This window comes from Ranitomeya imitator, chromosome 2 (assembly GCF_032444005.1).
Source record: "Ranitomeya imitator isolate aRanImi1 chromosome 2, aRanImi1.pri, whole genome shotgun sequence".
Lineage (NCBI taxonomy): Eukaryota > Metazoa > Chordata > Amphibia > Anura > Dendrobatidae > Ranitomeya > Ranitomeya imitator.
The window spans coordinates 161,588,661-161,613,118 of record NC_091283.1 but is presented as its reverse complement, the minus strand read 5'-3'; the positions used below and the strand labels follow the sequence as shown (position 1 = coordinate 161,613,118).

Sequence of the window (24,458 nt, the reverse complement as noted above, 5' to 3'; positions counted from 1 at the left end):
CAGCAACCCCCAATACACAGTATAGTGCAGAACACACAGTATAATGCATACACACACACTCACACAATACTCAACCCTCCTCCTTGTTCCCCGCTCTGTTCTAGGCTCTGCTGCTCCGATCTCATTGGCTCCTCTGCTGGTGCAGCGTGGCACAAGATGAAGTGACGTTATCGCGCGCCCGCGGAGTCACAAGCAGAGGGGGGAGTGATGGGAGAGGGAGCGTCTGACTCTCTCTCCTCCATCACTGCTTTCAACTGTATTGGCTTTTATGAAGCCCTATAAGTTGAATGAGCGATGGGGGCGTCGCCAGGCTACAGAGCGGCCGTTCGCGCGCACCTCTGCAGAATTAAAGGGCCAACTGCCAATAACGGGCAAAGTGGCTGTGAGCCGCAGCAGATGATATCGCGGATGAGATATGGCCTGTTTCCCACCCTTGCTTTGGATTATGCACAATGCCTACAAGTAGTATTCAACCCCCTGCAGATTTAGCAGGTTTAATAAGATGCAAATAAGTTAGAGCCTTCACACTTCAAACAAGAGCAGGATTTATTAACAGATGCATAAATCTTACAAACCAAAAATTTTTGTTGCTCAGTTAAATTTTTATAAATTGTAAACATAAAAGTGTGGGTCAATTATTATTCAACCCCTAGGTTTAATATTTTGTGGAATAACCTTTGTTTGCAATTACAGCTAATAATCGTCTTTTATAAGACCTGATCAGGCCGGCACAGGTCTCTGGAGTTATCTTGGCCCACTTCTCCATGCAGATCTTCTCCAAGTTATCTAGGTTCTTTGGGTGTCTCATGTGGACTTTAATCTTGAGCTCCTTCCACAAGTTTTCAATTGGGTTAAGGTCAGGAGACTGACTAGGCCACTGCAACACCTTGATTTTTTGCCTCTTGAACCAGGCCTTGGTTTTCTTGGCTGTGTGCTTTGGGTCGTTGTCTTGTTGGAAGATGAAATGACGACCCATCTTAAGATCCTTGATGGAGGAGCGGAGGTTCTTGGCCAAAATCTCCAGGTAGGCCGTGCTATCCATCTTCCCATGGATGCGGACCAGATGGCCAGGCCCCTTGGCTGAGAAACAGCCCCACAGCATGATGCTGCCACCATGCTTGACTGTAGGGATGGTATTCTTGGGGTCATATGCAGTGCCATCCAGTCTCCAAACGTCACGTGTGTGGTTGGCACCAAAGATCTAGATCTTGGTCTCATCAGACCAGAGAACCTTGAACCAGTCAGTCTCAGAGTCCTCCAAGTGATCATGAGCAAACTGTAGACGAGCCTTGACATGACGCTTTGAAAGTAAAGGTACCTTACGGGCTCGTCTGGAACGGAGACCATTGCGGTGGAGTACGTTACTTATGGTATTGACTGAAACCAATGTCCCCACTGCCATGAGATCTTCCCGGAGCTCCTTTCTTGTTGTCCTTGTGTTAGCCTTGACTCTTCGGACAAGCCTGGCCTCGGCACGGGAGGAAACTTTCAAAGGCTGTCCAGGCCGTGGAAGGCTAACAGTAGTTCCATAAGCCTTCCACTTCCGGATGATGCTCCCAACAGTGGAGACAGGTAGGCCCAACTCCTTGGAAAGGGTTTTGTACCCCTTGCCAGCCTTGTGACCCTCCACGATCTTGTCTCTGATGGCCTTGGAATGCTCCTTTGTCTTTCCCATGTTGACCATGTATGAGTGCTGTTCACAAGTTTGGGGAGGGTCTTAAATAGTCAGAAAAGGCTGGAAAAAGAGATAATTAATCCAAACATGTGAAGCTCATTGTTCTTTGTGCCTGAACTACTTCTTAATACTTTAGGGGAACCAAACAGAATTCTGGTGGGTTGAGGGGTTGAATAATAAATGACCCTCTGAAAAGACTTTTCACGATTTAAAAAAAAAAAATAAACAAAGAAATAACATTTTTTTTTGCTGCAGTGCATTTCACACTTCCAGGCTGATCTACAGTCCAAATGTCACAATGCCAAGTTAATTCCAAATGTGTAAACCTGCTAAATCTGCAGGGGGTTGAATACTACTTGTAGGCACTGTAGTAGTATGAAGACAAAATTGCATTTTTTGCAATTCAAAATTTGGCGCCAGCGCACAAAACTGTACACAATGTGGTAGATTTGCTGTTATGCCAACTGATTCCAGTTGGATTATGTGCTAAATTTTTGCTGCTTTTCGGTTTAGAACTATTTATTAACGATTTGGTACAAATGATACCAGCTCTTGGTTGGTTTACCTTATAAATAACTGTCTAATGCTAATTGAGAGTGTGATTTGGTACTAGCAACATTTTTATATACTGCCATGTGCTAAATTAATAAATCTCTCCAAATTAAAGGGACCCTATCATGTGATTCATGCTCTCTGAACCACAGGCAGCATGAGTCAGAGTCCAGCTGCGTTATTGCAGCCCTCTAGGTTTTAGTCTTGAAACGCTGAAACATTTCAGAGAAAATATCATCTAAAAACACAACCGGGGATTCTACATATCGGATGACTATTAGGAAGCAGGTTCCCAGTGACTTCTCCCTTAAGGTACCGTTACACTAAACGACTTACCAATGATCACGACCAGCGATACGACCTGGCCGTGATCGTTGGTAAGTCGTTGTGTGGTCGCTGGGGAGCTGTCACACAGACAGCTCTCTCCAGCGACCAACGATCAGGGGAAAGACTTCGGCATCGTTGAAACTGTCTTCAACGATGCCGAAGTCCCCGGGTAACCAGGGTAAATATTGGGTTACTAAGCGCAGGGCCGCGCTTAGTAACCCAATATTTACCCTGGTTACTATTGTAAAAGTTTTTAAAAAAAAAAACAGTACATACTCACATTCCGATGTCTGTCACGTCCCCCGCCGTCAGCTTCCCGCAGTGACTGTGTCAGCGCTGGCCGTAAAGCAGAGCACAGCGGTGACGTCACCGCTGTGCTCTGCTTTACGGCCGGCGCTGACACAGTCAGTGCAGGGAAGCTGACGGCGTGGGACGTGACAGACATCGGAATGTGAGTATGTACTGTTTTTTTTTTTAACTTTTACAATGGTAACCATGGTAAATATCGGGTTACTAAGCGCGGCTCTGCGCTTAGTAACCCGATGTTTACCCTGGTTGCAAGTGAACACATCGCTGGATCGGCGTCACACACGCCGATCCAGCGATGACAGCGGGTGATCAGCGACCAAAAAAAGGTCCTGATCATTCCCCAGCGACCAACAATCTCACAGCAGGGGCCTGATCCTGATCGTTGGTCGCTGTCAGGGCCGGCGTTTGGCACAGGCAGACCAGGCAGTCGCCTGGGGCCCCCACCGAGAAAGGGGGCCCCCTGCCTCTGCAGCCCCTGTATGAAGTGCCCAGAGGGTGTACAGCAGTGAAGCAGCAGTCCCAGAGCGTCTCTCCCAAACACCCCTTGAGACCCCCTCAGTGCTGTGATTTACTCATGTGGTCCGGAGCTTTGTGATGATTGCTGTAGGATCAGGTTTCACAGTCACATACAGCAGGGATCAGCATGGGCTCTGACCAGTCACTAAATCATTGCTTGTAATCTGATAGGGCGACGTCCTGTCACTACTGTCTGGATGACACAAGACAGGAATATTGTCTGCTGAATCAGGGCATTTATTATATACAAATAAATGATTTCCCACGTGAAATAATAAGGATAAACCATACACATATATAGTACAGGTGTGCATAGGAATCAGCGTTTTTGGTGCATTTTTTTTTTTTTTGCAGCCAAAGCCTGCTCTCTTGGCAGTAAAAACATTGCTTTCAAAACACCCATTTTTTAGGGTATGTGCAGAGGATCCGGAAATGGCAGCCCTTTGGATGCAGCGGACATGTGCTGCGTCCAAAGTGCTGCCATCTTTTGAACACAGGTGATTCCACGTGTGTTCATTGAACCGTGTGGAATCCCTGCGTCCTATACATTGCAGGGGTGAGATTTCTCTTGCGGAGACTCGCGTCTGCGCAAGATAAATTGACATGCTGAGGTCTGGAGAGACGCAGTTGTGAAATTCAGTCAACAGAAAATAAAAGGGTGTGCAGGAGATTTCTGAAAATCTCAGTTTTTGCTTGTGTTGTAAACTGCTGTAAACTTATTATTTGCAGAAGAAAAAGCTGCAAATATTCTGCCTATGAACATGGCCAAAGCTGCTTTTCAAAGTGCCAGCAGTGACCCTGCATACAGCTAATAGTGGCAGACCCATTGGCCGATATAAGGCCCCTAAATATGGGGGCCACAGTGCAATGTTATCATTTGGGGCCCCCACTTTAAATTTTTGCCTAGGGCCCCACTTTGTCTAAAACCAGCCCTGGTCGCTGTCACACATAACGAGATCGTTAGCGGGATCGTTGCTACGTCACAAAAAGCATGACGTTGCAACGATATCGTTAACGAAATCATTATGTGTGAAGGTACCTTTAGGCACTACACTATCAGTATTTGGTCAGTATTTTACATCAGTATTTGTAAGCCAAAACCAGGAGTGGAACAATTAGAGGAAAAGTATAATAGAAACATACGCACCACTTCTGGATTTATCACCCACTCCTGGTTTTGGCTTACAAATACTGATGTACTGACCAAATATTGCTAGTGTGACGGCAGCCTTAAGGTACCTTCACACTGAGCGACTTTAGAACGATAACGATAGCGATCCGTGACGTTGCAGCGTCCTGGATAGCGATATCATTGTGTTTGCGTTGTGTTTGGCGATCAGGATCCTGCTGTGAGATCGCTGGTCGGAGCTAGAAGGCCAGCACTTTATTTCGTCGCTGGATCACCCGCTGACATCGCTGAATCGGCGTGTGTGACGCCGATTCAGTGATGTCTTCACTTGTAACGAGGGTAAACATCGGGTTACTAAGCGCAGGGCCGCGCTTAGTAACCCGATATTTACCCTGGTTACCATTGTAAATGTAAAAAAAAACAAACACTACATACTTACATTCCGGTGTCTGTCGCGTCCCCCGCCTTCAGCTTCCCTGCACTGTGTAAGCGCCGGCCGTAAAGCAGAGCGGTGATGTCACCGCTGTGCTCTGCTTTACGGCCGGCCGGCGCTGACACAGTGCAGGGAAGCTGACGCCGGGGGACGCGACAGACACCGGAATGTAAGTATGTAGTGTTTGTTTTTTTTTACATTTACAATTGTAACCAGGGTAAACATCGGGTTACTAAGCGCGGTCCTGCGCTTAGTAACCCGATGTTTACCCTGGTTACCAGGGGACTTCGGCATCGTTGGTCGCTGGAGAGCTGTGTGACAGCTCTCCAGCAACCACACAACGACGAAATAGCGACGCTGCAGCGATCGGCATCGTTGTCTATATCGCTGCAGCATCGCTTAATGTGACAGTACCTATAGATGTAAGCCCCAGGTACCTGCCTCAGTCTCACCATTAGAGGTGTATAGTCCACGGCCAACTTTTTAAATTAGTTTTTTTTTCCTGAAACTCAAAGCATTTTATTGTAAGACTACATTCCCATGAATGTGGCATCTCCACTATGAAACTGTGGTGCAAAAGATGGCGCAGCGATACTGATAGAGATATCATTGCAAAGAAAGACTCTTGAGGCCACGTGCACATGTTGCGGATTACTCTGCAGATTTTTTTGGACTGATTTTGGTAAATCCGCAGGTAACCCGCACTGATTTCCTGCGGAATTACCGCGATTTTTTTTGCGGATTTTGTGCGGATTCCACCTGCGGTTTTACACCTGCGGATTCCTATTATGGAGCAGGTGTAAACCGCTGCAGAATCCGCACAAAGAATTGACATGCTGCAGAATAAGGGTATGTGCACACGTATAGAGCTCCTCTGCGGATTTTTCCGCAGCGGATTTGATAAATCTGCAGGGCAAAACCGCTGCGGTTTTTCCTGCGGATTTATCGCGTTTTCTTTTGCGGATTCCGCTGCGGTTTTACATCTGCAGTTTTCTATTATGGAGCAGGTGTAAAAACGCTGAGGGTTCCGCACAAAGAATTGACATGCTGCGGAAAATAATCTGCGCGTTTTTTTCCGCACATGGGCACAGCGTTTTTGGTTTCCCATAGGTTTACACTGTACTGTAAACTCATGGGAAACTGCTGCGGATCCGCAGCTGCGGAAACACTGCGGATCTGCAGCAAAATCCGCAATCTAAAGATCATAAAAGTGCAAAAATGTGCTTAAAATAAAGTGCTATACATAAGGTGCAATGCATGCACGCTATCTGGAGTCACTTACTTATAAAGATGGGGGAGTTGTATTAGGACCGCCAATTGCCTGCAAGCGTGCACTACCCCCCCTCTTTTTTTGATTAAGTGACACATTGTCTGTACACTTTATTCATTTTTATGATTTTTTGGAACACTTTTTTATGTGCAATATGGCGCTATAATAAGCATTGAGTCCTTGGGGGCATTAATTAATCATTTATTTACTATTTAGTATTATGATGGAGTGACCTGCCATATGAAGTCCTGATACGTGCACATTTTTCTATATGTATGTTTTTTATGTAAATATATGCATTTTTTGATGGAACATAATGTCTGTATATTTTAAAGGTCTTTTATTTTGTCACTAAATAAATATATACATTTTTAATATTTCCTGCTGTGTCGCTCTTTATTCCAGCAGTGTAGCATGGCTGCTAAACTTCGTTTCTGTGCCATTGTTGCCTTTTGTTTTCTCAGTCTTGGTGCCTTCATGGTGAGGTCCGTAATTAGCTGAGGCTACAGAATGTGTTCATTACCAGCTCATTCATCTTCTGTTATGGGAGTGCAGGAGCAAGCAGGAAACGGTTAACATCTGCAGAGTGCAGCAGTGCCCACTCTGTACAGCAGCACAGACCGAGCACACTAGCGAGCCACTGCTGCCCCTCCTCCATCAGGCACCTGGCCCTGCCCATGCTGTCAGTAGGAGGCCTGGGTAACATCCTCTGCCCATACATGGTGGCACCTTCCTGCCCTGTCCTCCTGCACTGAGGCGGCACAGTCTGAGGCTCAGTCACAGCCCAGGCAGAGGGCACAGCAGCAGCTCCAGCTCCTCCTCACCTCTGCAGCCCCAGCTTTAACACTGTGGCGACCCCCACACTGGGCTGGTCGGATGTGGCCCCCAATCTCTTCTTTTATCAAGGATGGGCACAGCTGTCTCCAAGAAGAAGGCATTGAGGAATGACACCATCTCCAATGTAGCCGCCAAAGTTAGGTAAGTGCATGGCAGTCAGCAGCCTGGCTTTTCTGCTTGTGGTGCCAGGCAGCATTAGTTATGTATGGCCACATACTTTGCTACTGGAGGGCATAGATTGCATGCTCTGGGGTCCATTCTCTTACTGAATTTAAGCAGCCCCTTCTAGATCTACCCCATCTAGGATCACTGGTAAATCCACCTGACATTACATAACCCAGGCTGACTGCTATGGCGTATACTGCCTTGTCTACAAAGACCTCCAGCCTGCAACCAGACCCTAGAAAGCCCCCAACACACCACTTCTTAAATGTACCCCTAGCAGCCTAATTACCCCTAACACATGAATCACCTGCACTCCAGCTCCCCGGAATCCTCAGATGATCCCAACTCTCTCCTGGTGGGCGCTGAGTAAGGAGATGCTTCATTGACTACTGGAAGTGTTATCATAGGAATAGTGAAGACAGACAGTGTTAATTCCAATGTGACCCGTGTCACCGCACTCAGGGGATCAGAGGCTCTATGGTGACACCAGCAAACACTACCAGACCTGAGCCTGCTGGAGACCTACAATGTCACCAATAGTTCTATATAATGTAGCAGCTTTGTCACTATTGTTACTGCTGGGTGTAAATATTGCCACAATTATTGGACTACCAGCTCCAGGTTGTTACTGTAGCTGTTCACCTTTCATCCTGGTGTGATGACACTATGCATCAGATTACCAGATTTGTTTAGGAAAGGATACAAGGGCAGCCCACCCTTCAATGTCATTGTGAATAGTACAAAATATGCCACACGTACAATATACTATTATATTCCCATTTAGGCCCCTTACTTTGTCTAATTAGACAATATGCAGCCAAGGTCATGCTGAAGGGCTCCGTCACTAGGAGTTTGTGATGAGGACACCTAGATGGGATTTACTACTCTAGTGATTTATGTGGAGGCCAGTAAAACAAGGGAAAAGACCTCCAGCTCATTAATGGAAAGGACTGGTGGGGTTATAGACCTATACAGGGGATATGACATGTCCTCACAGACAGAGGAATCTCCAGCACAGACATCTTAGTTAATTGCTGTGGATTATATAGTGGTGATAAAGATGAGCTGGGTATAGGGTTAAAGCCACAAAATGACAGAGAGGGGGGATAATACAGAAGTCTTATATTAGGGAATGTTCTCTGCACTTCATGAATTACTTCTTTTATTCTGCACAAAAGCATAGTTATGTTACATTTTCCAGATGTAGCGGGACAAAGTTTGTCATTGTGTTGTGTGGGATTCCATCTCCTTCACATAAGATGAATGGCCATATTAGTAAATGAGAAAGTCAGCTCTGCTGCATCTTCCATCTATATACATGGTGCTTCCATACTGTGCAGATATCTACCTATTATCTATCAATATATATCTCTTAAAGTTTTTCTTTATCTACAATTTAAGGTTCTGCACCAGTTGCAAAACTACAATTCCCATCATGACCTGATAAACATTGATGTGAACTAATATTTGCCATCAACCAAAATAACCAGTTGATAGACACATAAATTGCTTATAGATATAGGATTAATGTTTGCAGATCCTACCCCTTATTTGGACCGGCGTTCCTTAAATCCCTTTGGCAGGAGCATCGGCACTGGAGGGGTCTGGCAGCAATTCTCACCATATGCCATTAACAGTGAGACTATTTGTTCGCTGTCTGATACCTTATGTCTAAGACCATCCATGCAGGTGTATATAAATGTGTTCTGCCATCGCTGGCTGTAGAAGTTTTGAAACTACAGCTATGATCATGCATTGGTGCACTTGGAGGTGTAGTCCTGCAGCTCCTGGGAATCCACAGGTTGCCCATCACTGATCCGTTTACTGGTTCAATATAATAGATTGTAATGAAGTGATCTTTCAAGACTGGGAAAAGATATCGGGTAATATCCGGCTGGTCAGTGATCTGCAGCAGAGATATATATGTGCACATTTCACTGACTGGAGACTATCATTACAGGACCATACGGCATAATAACTGCAGATTTTTAAAAAGTACATTAGCAAATCAAATACATTGTGGGTCAAAACTATTCACTTGGATTGTAAACTATTAACCGAGTGTGATAATGGTCCCATGTTACAGAATGCATAGATTCAGAAGTACTTTTATTTGTATTCTGCGCAAATGCCCCCCACCCACCAACAAAACAAGTTTATTTAGGCAGTCTTCGGTATATTTGTTTTCTATACTTTTTATGATCTTGACAGATAATAAAACCTCAGTAAACGGGGAGATAGAGGAGATAATTAACCCTGCTGTTGTCTTCGGTCTGGGGAGACCTATTTTGAACTTTGGTATTTTTTGGGGGTGTTCAAGATGCGGTTCTGAAACTTGTGGTTGATTGACTTAAATGAGTATGGGTCGGTCGGCCACGGGTTTCAGAGCCGCATATTGAATATTTTAAAGAATATTGAAGTTCAAGGTCGGTCATTTTTGACCGAAGACAACAGCAGGGTTAAGGTTTCGTCAAATGGGGTAAATTTGTTTCCAGAGAATGACCGGATATTTACAAAGTACTGGTCTACACTGGGATTGATTTAATTAATGGGCTAATGTAGACAGTGGTGCCCCTCGGCCGATCACTTGATATAAATGTGATAGGAAAGAGTTACTATGATGTGTATTGGGTTGGAGAGCAAATTACTCCCTGGGGTCCTTGCACAGGGACACAGTTTGCATGTAGTTTTAATGTTCTTCCTATGACTGCAGCGCTATATCATATGTTGGCATTATATAATGATCATTTCCTCACCTCATCCCGGCCGGGTTGACTACAGCCTGTATCTAAAATTGAGTGCTATGATGAGGAACTTGCTCCATAGTGATGGTCATGATTCACATACTTGGAGGTTTACATTTTACTACTCAGGACTGTGCACATTTCCTGCGAGCGTCGTCGTCTTTCGTGGCAGAGTCACCTTCTGGGATTACGGGACCATGCAACAGGCTTGTGCCAGTAAACCAGGCTGAGACACTTCTTGTTACGTGACTGGCTAGAGGTGGCGGTTTCTCAGAAACATAGGAGCTCCTGCAGCCCAAACTTATAGGTTGGAGTCACCAATCATTCTTAGTGAATATGGATCCTATACATACGGTGTTATTTCATCATTGTGCTACCGGTCTAGAATGTGGAGGGGCCCAGGTTCATGTGCAGCCTATACACCCCCACTGGATATGCACCAAGTGACTGCAGAAGCTAGAAGCATGCACAGAGCACGGTTGTCATTTGGATGTTAATGTTCCATTGAAAGAAAGTGTCTCCGTATTTCAGACAGTGAGAATAACGATCGGACGTGACAGGAATATTACGTTTACAAATTGGCCGTTTATGGAGGGTAATAAAATTTTCTATAAAACCAGAGACACTGCCAGGAAGACTTGCGCTTCAGCTATTGGGGAGGTTGTGGATAGCGTGTGGTTGTGTGCGCTCTCGGGGATCTCAGACAATCCTATGGCAGAGAGGGGCAACAGAGGCTTGTACCCCAAGGATCAGGTGTTGAGTGGCCACCAACAAGTCACTTTGCCTTTGCTAGAGTATTTAGATACGAAGCGAGAACAGCAAACTGGACTCGTGCCTCAGGTGATAGAAATCCTAGCCAAGACTCTGTCATTAGGGGAACTGATATGATTGGGACTGGAGGGCAAGATATTTTCCAGGCTGACTACAGCCAGCTTCTGTCCAGCTTGAAATGGCTGATAACATGGAGCCATTGAGTATGCTCAAAAGCAGAGCATGAAGTTGTGAAATAGATAAATACAGTGGGGCAAAAAAGTATTTAGTCAGTCAGCAATAGTGCAAGTTCCACCACTTAAAAAGATGAGAGGCGTCTGTAATTTACATCATAGGTAGACCTCAACTATGGGAGACAAACTGAGAAAAAAAAATCCAGAAAATCACATTGTCTTTTTTTTAATCATTTTTTGCATATTATGGTGGAAAATAAGTATTTGGTCAGAAACAAACAATCGAGATTTCTGGCTCTCACAGACCTGTAACTTCTTCTTTAAGAGTCTCCTCTTTCCTCCACTCATTACCTGTAGTAATGGCACCTGTTTAAACTTGTTATCAGTATAAAAAGACACCTGTGCACACCCTCAAACAGTATGACTCCAAACTCCACTATGGTGAAGACCAAAGAGCTGTCAAAGGACACCAGAAACAAAATTGTAGCCCTACACCAGGCTGGGAAGACTGAATCTGCAATAGCCAACCAGCTTGGAGTGAAGAAATCAACAGTGGGAGCAATAATTAGAAAATGGAAGACATACAAGACCACTGATAATCTCCCTCGATCTGGGGCTCCACGCAAAATCCCACCCCGTGGGGTCAGAATGATCACAAGAATGGTGAGCAAAAATCCCAGAACCACGCGGGGGGACCTAGTGAATGAACTGCAGAGAGCTGGGACCAATGTAACAAGGCCTACCATAAGTAACACACTACGCCACCATGGACTCAGATCCTGCAGTGCCAGACGTGTCCCACTGCTTAAGCCAGTACATGTCCGGGCCCGTCTGAAGTTTGCTAGAGAGCATTTGGATGATCCAGAGGAGTTTTGGGAGAATGTCCTATGGTCTGATGAAACCAAACTGGAACTGTTTGGTAGAAACACAACTTGTCGTGTTTGGAGGAAAAAGAATACTGAGTTGCATCCATCAAACACCATACCTACTGTAAAGCATGGTGGTGGAAACATCATGCTTTGGGGCTGTTTCTCTGCAAAGGGGCCAGGACGACTGATCCGGGTACATGAAAGAATGAATGGGGCCATGTATCGTGAGATTTTGAGTGCAAACCTCCTTCCATCAGCAAGGGCATTGAAGATGAAACGTGGCTGGGTCTTTCAACATGACAATGATCCAAAGCACACCGCCAGGGCAACGAAGGAGTGGCTTCGTAAGAAGCATTTCAAGGTCCTGGAGTAGCCTAGCCAGTCTCCAGATCTCAACCCTATAGAAAACCTTTGGAGGGAGTTGAAAGTCCGTGTTGCCAAGCGAAAAGCCAAAAACATCACTGCTCTAGAGGAGATCTGCATGGAGGAATGGGCCAACATACCAACAACAGTGTGTGGCAACCTTGTGAAGACTTCCAGAAAACGTTTGACCTCTGTCATTGCCAACAAAGGATATATTACAAAGTATTGAGATGAAATATTGCTTCTGACCAAATACTTATTTTCCACCATAATATGCAAATAAAATGTTAAAAAACAGACAATGTGATTTTCTGGATTTTTTTTTCTCAGTTTGTCTCCCATAGTTGAGGTCTACCTATGATGTAAATTACAGACGCCTCTCATCTTTTTAAGTGGTGGAACTTGCACTATTGCTGACTGACTAAATACTTTTTTGCCCCACTGTATGTGTATATAACAGAAGATGGGGTCTATAAGACAGATCCTTGGAAGACCAGAGAAAAATAATTCCACACAATACAATGACCGCCATCACCTAATGACCACAGCTAGAGCCTCTATTCTGAGGTTTCCCTTCAAGTGACATTTAAAAGTAAACGTCACAGAGACATTTTGGGGGCAGTGGTGCAGATTGATTGTTTGCTGCATGTTCTCATCTTTCCAGAGTGAGCATTTTTCTAATGTGTCTGACTTTGCAACTCTACATCCACTCCTTCGGTATTTCTCCAGAGACTCAGTTTTAACACATACCAGGGACAACTGAGTGACAACCTCCTAGAATTACATGACATGGTGGCCATATTGACAGAAGAGGACAACTCAAGGACTTTCTGGAGATTTTATGATTTTAGAAAGAAAGGTTCTTTGAACATTTGGTAGAAAACCTAAACCTACCTGTGTTAAAAGGCAGCTATACACATCTGATGCAGAACTATAACTCTCAGCATGCCTGTGAATAGCTGGAGAGCCACAAGAGGAGACCTCTGGTCTTAAGTACCATTTACATGAGTGCATTATTAACCCGCTGTAATATGTATAGAAATATAAACGCAGCATATGGATCATTGCCCTGACAAAATGATTACTACAATGAAAATACTAAACCAGTCAGACAATAAATCACATTGTAGTAAATCACACTGAAGTAAATGTTACTGAGAAAATTGCTGAATTAAAACACATTAGCTTATTTTTCTGGAAGCCTAGATCTCCAATTTTCCAATTATTCCAATTATTACATATAATTCACTCAAAACATTGGAGCAATTTATCATAAATTACACTTTGGTAACTTTATAATTTTTAACGTTAGTAACTTATCTGGTACTGATCCTGAGTTACATCCTGTATTATACTCCAGAGCTGCACTCACTATTCTGCTGGTGCAGTCACTGTGTACATACATTACTGATCCTGAGTTACATCCTGTATTATACTCCAGAGCTGCGCTCACTATTCTGCTGGTGCAGTCACTGTGTACATACATTACATTACTGATCCTGTACTGATCCTGAGTTACATCCTGTTTTATACTCCAGAGCTGCACTCACAATTCTGCTGGTGCAGTCACGGTGTACATACAGTACATTACTTATCCTGTACTGATCCTGAGTTACATCCTGTATTATAGTCCAGAGCTGCACTCACTATTCTGCTGGTGCAGTCACTGTGTACATACAGTACATTACTGATCCTGAGTTACATCCTGTATTATACCCCAGAGCTGCACTCACTATTCTGCTGGTACAGTCACTGTGTACATACATTACATTACATTACTGATCCTGAGTTACATCCTGTATTATATCCCAGAGCTGCACTCACTATTCTGCTGGTTTTCTATGGAAACAGTCAACAAGCATGCCACACTTAGCTGACCTCCAGTAATAATTGTAGATTGTGAGCCCTCGCGGGCAGGGTCCTCTCTCCTCCTGTACCAGTTGCGACTTGTATTGTTCAAGATTATTGTACTTGTTTTTATTATGTATACCCCTCCTCACATGTAAAGTGCCATGGAATAAATGGTGCTATAACAATAAATAATAATAATAATAATACATGGGGGGTGGGGGAGGTCCGGTTAGTTAGTTTGCTGTGGAACCACTGTAGTTATACGTTGAAGTAAAGGACACTATTTGCTATGTGGAGGATCCTGATAATAGCTGACTGAATTCTGCGGACCTTGGAGACATGACATCTGTGAATATCTGTAATATTATCTGCATTTTTCCTGCTTTAGTGAGGAATATAAAGTCCATTACTGATTGTGCTCGCTGTCTTGTTACCTCTGCATTATGATTACATACACAAAGAGCCGTATTTACATCAATGACAGGAAGCCCAGACATTAATTCATGCTCTGCTATTTGCATCTGCTTCCCGACCCAGTAAATCATTATTTCATGGCTCATTCTTACAGGATTGGAAATATAAACTACCATATAGATTCTGGATGTGAACATTAGTGTTCCCAGGGACATTAAATGTAATTTATTAATATGTATGAGTAGCAATACTCCTTCCATGAAAAGAGCCCTGGGTAGCGCGATAAACAGGCTGTAGAGCGCCATCTAGTGCTGTGACCACACTGACATGGGAATGTGCTGATCTGGTGGAGGCTGATGCATTATATACACCAGCGCATGGAGCGAGAAGATCAGGATCCCCCATATAGATTGATTGACAGCTCCTTCATACCATAGAAGCGGCTCTAGAAGCTTATTTGTGGCCCTATAGGAGTCTGTAGCTCTAAACAGAAGAAGGGGTAAATTGCCCAAAGGCTATTGTATTAATACTGTATGACTAGCACCATTTACATTATCATCCCTGAATTACCGGTTAACCCAAATTAAAATTTTTGCTACGTCATGGATTAGAGGGAGCCTGCTATAATACTGGAGAGGAGCAGACTGATGCTATTTTGGGGAAAAGTTTCATTATACCTCCATATATTATTGCTTTATCTTCCTGATCACCTTGCTATGCTTAGGAGTCCAGTGGGCGGTACTAGTTAGCAATTGTCAAATACTTCTGTATGTATGTATTTGTGAGAGAAAAAATGATATTTCTGCTTAGGAATCCTGTGGGTGGTCATATTTAGGCACTGACATGCTTCCTTGTATGACTATGTATAGAGGGATTTGTCAGTCACCAATAGATTCTGCTCACTATACTCCTAAGCATGGAAAGAATAGAATGAATAACCCGGCACGTGTCATAAAGAAGGCGCCCAGTGGATTTATTGATTGTATTTCTAGGATAAGATTCGGCATAACTCACATTTTATTCATTTGTAACCCTCGTCTTCCTAATTAGTGATTTCCATCTTTCCGTCACTACATAGGACCACCTACAGACAGCACTGCATGTACAATATGACTGGTCCCCTTGAAATCACCTCCGAATAAATGTTTTCTTGGAATAAAACCTAATTCTCACATGAAATGCAAAACTAAACTCTAGTTTAACATTGTACGGACAACTGTACCCCATTTCCCAGTATCTCCAGTACTAAGCTCCAGGGGACAAGGTGTGGTCCACCATTAGTGGAGACTGGATGGCAGTACTTTATGATGAGTGAGCGCTTAGCTAGCACATATGCCCGCAGTGCCAGAAAGCGACTTATGAGGGGATCTGAGTAAGTGGCATCTCACAGGGGCATCTATCGGTAGGCTGTAGCAGTGGGCGGAAGCTACAAGGATTATTTTTATAGATGTGGCGTGGGCTGGAAACAAGATGATTACGGGCGTTAAGGAAAAGAGAAGACATGGTGGAGACGAGCCAAGGAGCTAATTTGTGAGCCTACCAGCAGAACGGAGATTGGACTTATTCACTAAAGAGTGTATTTGGCTGAAGTTTACCGCCTGAGCAATCAGCGTCCAACGTCTCCATTATAATCTTCAATAAAACAATCGGCCTCCTGCAGCTCTTACTGTGCCTGCCTCATTACCAGCTTAAGGACCCTGGAAGGAGAAGCGAGACATGGTCCGTGCTTGTAAAGCGATACAAGACGGCCTCGCTCCTGAGATGCACAGATGCCAACTCTTCCTAACAGGCCATGGTGTGTCCTCGCAGCTTGTGCATCGATGGTGAACACTATAGAAAAGATCATGAGGATGCACAGAGGTTTCACAGCATTTAAAGAAGCCCTCCTCCCATCAAAACTTGTATCTTCTTCATATATTGCAATCATCATAATATGTAGCACTGTGTACTTACAATTGCTCCTTTTGCCTTTCTACGCAGCTAATTGTTCTCTTTTCCATTACGTCTATGACGTCATATGATTAAAAACTGGCTAGCTGAATCCTTCTAAGCTCTATGTAGAAACAGGAGGTAAATTTTCCCTGTATGCCTTAGAACTTGTTGCAAGAGTCCCTGGCAGGGGTGAGAAGTGGAGCATCTGGGTCAGGAGGTGAAGAGGGGGAGGAAAAATGCAGGGGCAAGAGACTTCCTGTTTCTACATAGAGCAGAGAAAAGAGGAGAGTTAGCTGGGTAGAAAGGCTAAATGGGCATTTGTAAGTACACAGTACTATAGAATATGATGATTGCAATATATTAAGAGGATACAAACTTTGATGGGAGAAGGAGGGCTTTAAGGAAGTTACTCATTGAACTACCATATTGTCACCAGTGATGAGGACTGGTATGTCCTTGCTTTAGGTATGGGAGTCTGTCGTTGGATGCTAAACAGTGAAAACGAGTCAGTGGCTATTCCTAGTCTTCTCTATAACACATCACTTTATGGCTCAATTAGTTTTTATTGAATATGAAATTTTAGCAAACAATTTCCAACTTAATGTTTCAAAATGTTCGGAGAAAAGGAACATGGAATATATTATACTGCTCCTGTTTACAAGAATATAACTGCTATAATACTGCTCCTTAGGTACAAGAATATAACTACTAGTATTCTTGTACATATGGGTCAGTATTATAGTAGTTATATTCTTGTGCCTGGGAGCAGTATTATAGTAGTTATATTTTTGTATTAAACTACTATAATACTGCCCCTTATGTACAAGAATTTAACTACTATATTACTGTCCCGATGTACAAGGATATGCCTGCTATAATACTGCTCCTGTGTATAAGAATATAACTACTTTAATATTGCCCCTATGTGCAAGAATATATCTACTATTATACTGCCCCTATGTATAAGAATATAACTACTATAATACTGCTCCCTAGGTACAAGAATATAACTACTATAATACCGCCTCCTAAGTACAAGAATATACCTACCATAATACTGCTCCCATGTACAAGAATATAACTGCTATAATACTGTTCTTTATGTACAAGAATATAATTACTATAATAGTGCCACCTATGTACAAGAATATGACTAATACAATACTTCCCCTATGTACAAGAATATTACTACTATTATACTGCTCCCTAGGTATAAGAATATAACTACTATAATACTGCCCCTATGTACAAGAATATAACTACTATAATACTGCTCCCTATGTACAAGAATATAACTACTATAATACTGCATATGTACAAGAATATTACTACTATGAAACTGCCCCCTATGTAAACTAATATACCTACTATAATACTGCCCCTATATACAAGAATATTACTATTATAATACTGCCCCCATGTACAAGAATATAACTACTATAATACAGCCTTTTATGGACAAGAATATAACTACTATAATGTGGTTTCCTTTTAACTATAGGCAGACAAAAACAAAAATAGATTGCAGCATAGAGAAGTGTTTAGCTTGCAGAAACCTGCAGTTCTGACAATAGCAAAGAACTTTTTAGGAATGACTGAACTCAGTAATAATACATTATGTATTATCATGTTGCATTAATCAGAAATCCATGGTGAGGCAGTGGAAGTTCCAGGTAATTTCAATTTTTTTTCCTGCTGCTTTATACTATTCAATTATTTAGTCACAAAGGTAAAATTTTTGTAAGCAAAAACATGCACAGGTTTAACAGAAATATACATACACACATATGCACCCTGTATATACCGTATGTAGATCACTAGATACTGTTAATTATCTGTTAATTAAAACGTTAACTGAAGTTATAAGACAAGGTTTTATTTGGTAGATTTTTCCAAACATTTCTGGACCTAAAAATTGGTTCCATATGTCTGAATGGAGTTGTTTTGGGAGCAAGTACATCGATTTGTACAACGTTTTTCCTGATGCCTCGTCCGGTATTGCACCTCAGGCCCATTCACTTGAATAGATAACAAGAGAACTGTCGCTTCTTCTGCAGAATTAATAAAAAAAACTTTTTAAAATACATTTTGTGATTATGTTCTAAGTATCACTAATGTCATAGTGTAAAAGTATACTGGGATAGATTGTGATATATTATTTCTCTATTTTTAAGAGCAGCGAGGGCCTTTGGAGAATACTTGTCACAGACTCATCCGGAAGGTCAAAACGGCTCAGGTAAGACCAAACTCCATATGGGGCAGTATTATAGTAGTTATATTCTTGTACATAGGGGCAGTATTATAGTAGTTATATTCTTGTACATAGGGGGCAGTATTATAGTAGTTATATTCTTGTACACAGGAGCAGTATTATAGTAGTTATATTCTTGTACATAGGGGCAGTATTATAGTAGTTATATGCTTGTACACACGGGCAGTATTATAGTAGCTATATTCTTGTACATAGGAGCATTATTATAGTAGTTATATTCTTGTACACAGGAGCAGTATTATAGTAGCTATATTCTTGTACATAGGAGCATTATTATAGTAGTTATATTCTTGTACATAGGAGCAGTATTATAGTAGTTATATTCTTGTACATAGGGGCATTATTATAGTAGTTATATTCTTGTACATAGGGGCATTATTATAGTAGTTATATTCTTGTACATAGGAGCATTATTATAGTAGTTATATTCTTGTACATAGGAGCATTATTATGGTAGTTATATGCTTGTACACACGGGCAGTATTATAGTAGCTATATTCTTCTACATAGGGGCAGTATTATAGTAAGAAAAAGCAGAAGTCCAGCGCGGGTGATGTCCGTAAAAAATACCTTTTATTCCATATTCGTTAAAAGCACATAAATCCAAAGTCCATCTTCATATCCATAGACACAAAAACGGGTGATTCATACCAGTGACAGTCACAGGCTTAAAGTGCATTAAAATCATACGCGTTTCAACGGTCGTGCCGCCTTACTCATTGTGATAAAAATAAAATGAAAGAGGGCTGCCATATAGGACTAGGCCCATTAGGTTACACCCCCTGATCTTGCAGACAACAGAAACAGGGCAACACCTACAGGTAATTAATGAGTTTAGCCTGAAATTTGCATGTCCAAATACTATGCTTAAGGCAGGAGAAAGAAAGGGAAGGGGGGAAAAAAAAAAAAAAAAAAAAAAGTCTATGGACTTTTATATGGATGTTATATATACACAAGAATTATAACTTATCATTCATAATAATTCATAAGATCCTGCCGGATATTCATGCCTAGGGGGGCTCTGGACTTAAGTTGATACATCCACCATATCTCTCTGTTGGTTATTTTTCTTTTTATATCTCCCCCTCGGAATGGAGCTTTAACCCTTTCAATCCCGCGGACCTCCAATGAGCTGACATCCCCATTGTGTTTATGGATGAAGTGTTTGGATGCAGCAGAGCTCTTATGGGTGATTTTATTCACTGCATCAGACAAGTGCCTCCTTATTCTCACTTTCAGGGGACCCCCTGTGCACCCCACATATTGCTGCTCACTGGTGGTGCAATTAATCAGATACACCACATTGGAGGTGTTGCAGTTAATGTAGTGGTTAATTTTGTAGGTCTTTTTGGTGACAGATGAGTGGAATTCCTTACTGTTCACCATATATTTACAGCAGGTGCAGATATTGTGCCCACACTTGTATGTGCCTTTAGTACTGAGCCAGTTTTCTTTCTCTTTTAACCTTTTGTCCTCACTAACAAAGAGGCTGGGGGATAAGATGTTGTTCAGACTAGGGGCTTTTTTAGCGATATAGCGCACTGGTTTGGACAGGATTTGGTTCAGCTTTTTATCCTGGCTCAGCATAGGGATTCTTTTTCTGATAATATCAGTAATCTCTTTGAACTGAGGGCTGTATGTAGTGGTGAAGGTGATGTGCTCCTCACTGGACACACGGTTACTACTCGCTTTACTCAGCATAGTCTCCCGATCTATATCCTCCACCATGCTCTCAGCCCTCTGCAGCATCCAGCTGGGATAGCCCCTATGAGCCAGCCTGCCCCTCACCTCCCTCTTACTCCGGTCATACACTTCCTTGGTGGTACTGTTCCTCTTAAACCTGTAGAGTTCCCCCACAGGTATGTTTTTTATTACATGTCTCGGATGACATGATTTGGCATGTAATATGGAATTAGTCGCGGTATTTTTCCTGAAAGGGGAGATTGTGATGATTGAATCTGAATTTAGATCTAAAGTAACATCTAAAAAATTAATGTTTCTACCCCAATTGTATAGGTGAATTTCAAATTCATTTCATTTTCATTCATATATTTGATAAGTTCAGATATCAAGTCCGCAGGTCCCTCCCATATGAGGAGCAGGTCGTCCAGATAGCGTCCCAGCCACCTAATATAGGGGGAGAAGGGGTTAACATGTGAAAACATGAACAAGCTCTCCCAGGCTGCCATATACAGGTTAGCGATAGATGGTGAGAACCCTGCGCCCATCGGGGCTCCGCAAACCTGCAAAAAAAACTCTTTATTAAAGGAAAAAAAGTTATGTTTGAGGAGAAAGTCCACCGAGGAAATCAAAAATTCCTGTATAGCCGGAGTGTAGTCACTGTAGTCCTGGAGATGTCTCCTCAGGATGGAGATAGTCAGGTCATGCATCAGGGAGGGATACAAGGCCTCCACATCACAGGAGATGAAGATACAGTCTCCAGACCATGCAGTCTTATCCAGGGAGGAAATCAAATGCTTTGTATCTTTTATATAGCCTGGTAGTCTAGAAATCAGTGGTTGCAGATACATATCCACCCAGGTACTGAGGTTTTCACCCATGCTTCCAATCCCTGCTACTATGGGTCTGAATGTAGGGGGGAAGACTTCCTTGTGGATCTTAGGCAGGGAGTGGAAGATGGGGATTATAGGGTGTTCCACAAATAAATCCTCAGACAGTTTTTTATCCAGTGCCCCTATAGCAAAACCCTCAGAAAGCAGATGTTTTAATTTTTTCTGGAATAGTTCAGTGGGATCATGCTGTAGTCTCCTATACGTGTTGCTGTTATATAGGAGACTACAGCATGATCCCACTGAACTATTCCAGAAAAAAATAAAACATCTGCTTTCTGAGGGTTTTGCTATAGGGGCACTGGATAAAAAACTGTCTGAGGATTTATTTGTGGAACACCCTATAATCCCCATCTTCCACTCCCTGCCTAAGATCCACAAGGAAGTCTTCCCCCCTACATTCAGACCCATAGTAGCAGGGATTGGAAGCATGGGTGAAAACCTCAGTACCTGGGTGGATATGTATCTGCAACCACTGATTTCTAGACTACCAGGCTATATAAAAGATACAAAGCATTTGATTTCCTCCCTGGATAAGACGGAATGGTCTGGAGACTGTATCTTCATCTCCTGTGATGTGGAGGCCTTGTATCCCTCCCTGATGCATGACCTGACTATCTCCATCCTGAGGAGACATCTCCAGGACTACAGTGACTACACTCCGGCTATACAGGAATTTTTGATTTCCTCGGTGGACTTTCTCCTCAAACATAACTTTTTTTCCTTTAATAAAGAGTTTTTTTTGCAGGTTTGCGGAGCCCCGATGGGCGCAGGGTTCTCGCCATCTATCGCTAACCTGTATATGGCAGCCTGGGAGAGCTTGTTCATGTTTTCACATGTTAACCCCTTCTCCCCCTATATTAGGTGGCTGGGACGCTATCTGGACGACCTGCTCCTCATATGGGAGGGACCTGCGGACTTGATATCTGAACTTATCAAATATATGAATGAAAATGAAATGAATTTGAAATTCACCTATACAATTGGGGTAGAAACATTAATTTTTTAGATGTTACTTTAGATCTAAATTCAGATTCAATCATCACAATCTCCCCTTTCAGGAAAAATACCGTGACTAATTCCATATTACATGCCAAATCATGTCATCCGAGACATGTAATAAAAAACATACCTGTGGGGGAACTCTACAGGTTTAAGAGGAACAGTACCACCAAGGAAGTGTATGACCGGAGTAAGAGGGAGGTGAGGGGCAGGCTGGCTCATAGGGGCTATCCCAGCTGGATGCTGCAGAGGGCTGAGAGCATTGTGGAGGATATAGATCGGGAGACTATGCTGAGTAAAGCGAGTAGTAACCGTGTGTCCAGTGAGGAGCACATCACCTTCACCACTACATACAGCCCTCAGTTCAAAGAGATTACTGATATCATCAGAAAAAGAATCCCTATGCTGAGCCAGGATAAAAAGCTGAACCAAATCCTGTCCAAACCAGTGCGCTATATCGCTAAAAAAGCCCCTAGTCTGAACAACATCTTATCCCCCAGCCTCTTTGTTAGTGAGGACAAAAGGTTAAAAGAGAAAGAAAACTGGCTCAGTACTAAAGGCACATACAAGTGTGGGCACAATATCTGCACCTGCTGTAAATATATGGTGAACAGTAAGGAATTCCACTCATCTGTCACCAAAAAGACCTACAAAATTAACCACTACATTAACTGCAACACCTCCAATGTGGTGTATCTGATTAATTGCACCACCAGTGAGCAGCAATATGTGGGGTGCACAGGGGGTCCCCTGAAAGTGAGAATAAGGAGGCACCTGTCTGATGCAGTGAATAAAATCACCCATAAGAGCTCTGCTGCATCCAAACACTTCATCCATAAACACAATGGGGATGTCAGCTCATTGGAGGTCCGCGGGATTGAAAGGGTTAAAGCTCCATTCCGAGGGGGAGATATAAAAAGAAAAATAACCAACAGAGAGATATGGTGGATGTATCAGCTTAAGTCCAGAGCCCCCCTAGGCATGAATATCCGGCAGGATCTTATGAATTATTATGAATGATAAGTTATAATTCTTGTATATATAACATCCATATAAAAGTCCATAGAATTTTTTTTTTTTTTTTCCCCCCCTTCCCTTTCTTTCTCCTGCCTTAAGCATAGTATTTGGACATGCAAATTTCAGGCTAAACTCATTAATTACCTGTAGGTGTTGCCCTGTTTCTGTTGTCTGCAAGATCAGGGGGTGTAACCTAATGGGCCTAGTCCTATATGGCAGCCCTCTTTCATTTTATTTTTATCACAATGAGTAAGGCGGCACGACCGTTGAAACGCGTATGATTTTAATGCACTTTAAGCCTGTGACTGTCACTGGTATGAATCACCCGTTTTTGTGTCTATGGATATGAAGATGGACTTTGGATTTATGTGCTTTTAACGAATATGGAATAAAAGGTATTTTTTACGGACATCACCCGCGCTGGACTTCTGCTTTTTCTTCAAACTACTTGCTGCACTGCATGATCCGTGCGCTGGGCCTGAGAGGAGGTGAGCTGATCTTCGTTGCTTTTTCTTTTCCAGTATTATAGTAGTTATATTCTTGTACATAGGGGACAGTATTATAGTAGTTAGATTCTTGTACATAGGAGCATTATTATAGTAGTTATATTCTTGTTCGTAGGGGGCAGTATTATAGTAGTAATATTCTTGTACACATGGGCAGTATTATAGTAGTTATATTCTTGTACACACGGGCAGTATTATAGTAGTTATATTCTTGTACATAGGGGGCAGTATTATAGTAGCTATATATTCTTGTTCATAGGGGGCAGTATTATAGTAGTTATATGCTTTGTGATGCCACGATCACTAGCGGGTTGGGGAATACTCGCTTGACAACGGGATAAAGGCACACAGTTACGTTTTCTTACTTAAACAATCCATGTAGTTTATTATACACTTCCCATTAAACCACTGTAGGCCATGCTACACATCACAGACCTTCCACACAGTCCATAGCACTTCACATTGGTTCGCAGTCTCTACACCCGCCGGACCTCACTTCGTCCTGTTATTGTAGGTGACCACACAGTTTATTAACTGACCCTTGTCAGTGCACACAGTTCCCCAACTCTGCGTTACCTTCCTGGAGCTCCTGCTCCACATGCTGACCTCCTGTCAGTGCTCTCTCCTGTTGAAGCTGCTGAACTGGGATCACCGTCTCTGTGACCAATGCACTCCAGACAATTCAGATCCTCAGAGGGACGATAGCTTCACCAGTGCAGTGCCATCACAGACTCTGCACATACGGCCTCTCTGTGTGCTGT

At 42.7% G+C, this 24,458-nt stretch overlaps 1 protein-coding gene across 4 annotated transcripts in view; it reads left to right on the top strand.

The window, feature by feature from the left end:
• Positions 1-6,986: 6,986 nt before the first annotated feature.
• NSMF (NMDA receptor synaptonuclear signaling and neuronal migration factor) overlaps positions 6,987-24,458 on the top strand; it is a 78,343-nt gene continuing 60,871 nt past the window's right edge. For 2 of the 4 annotated variants that reach the window (XM_069747708.1, XM_069747711.1), the window contains exons 1-2: positions 6,987-7,189; positions 18,505-18,566. In XM_069747708.1, the coding sequence (XP_069603809.1) occupies positions 7,119-7,189; positions 18,505-18,566 (133 nt within the window). In that variant the 5' untranslated portion in view covers positions 6,987-7,118. The remainder of the gene's footprint in view (positions 7,190-18,504; positions 18,567-24,458) is intronic. The other 2 variants (XM_069747709.1, XM_069747710.1) reach the window with 2 other exon arrangements.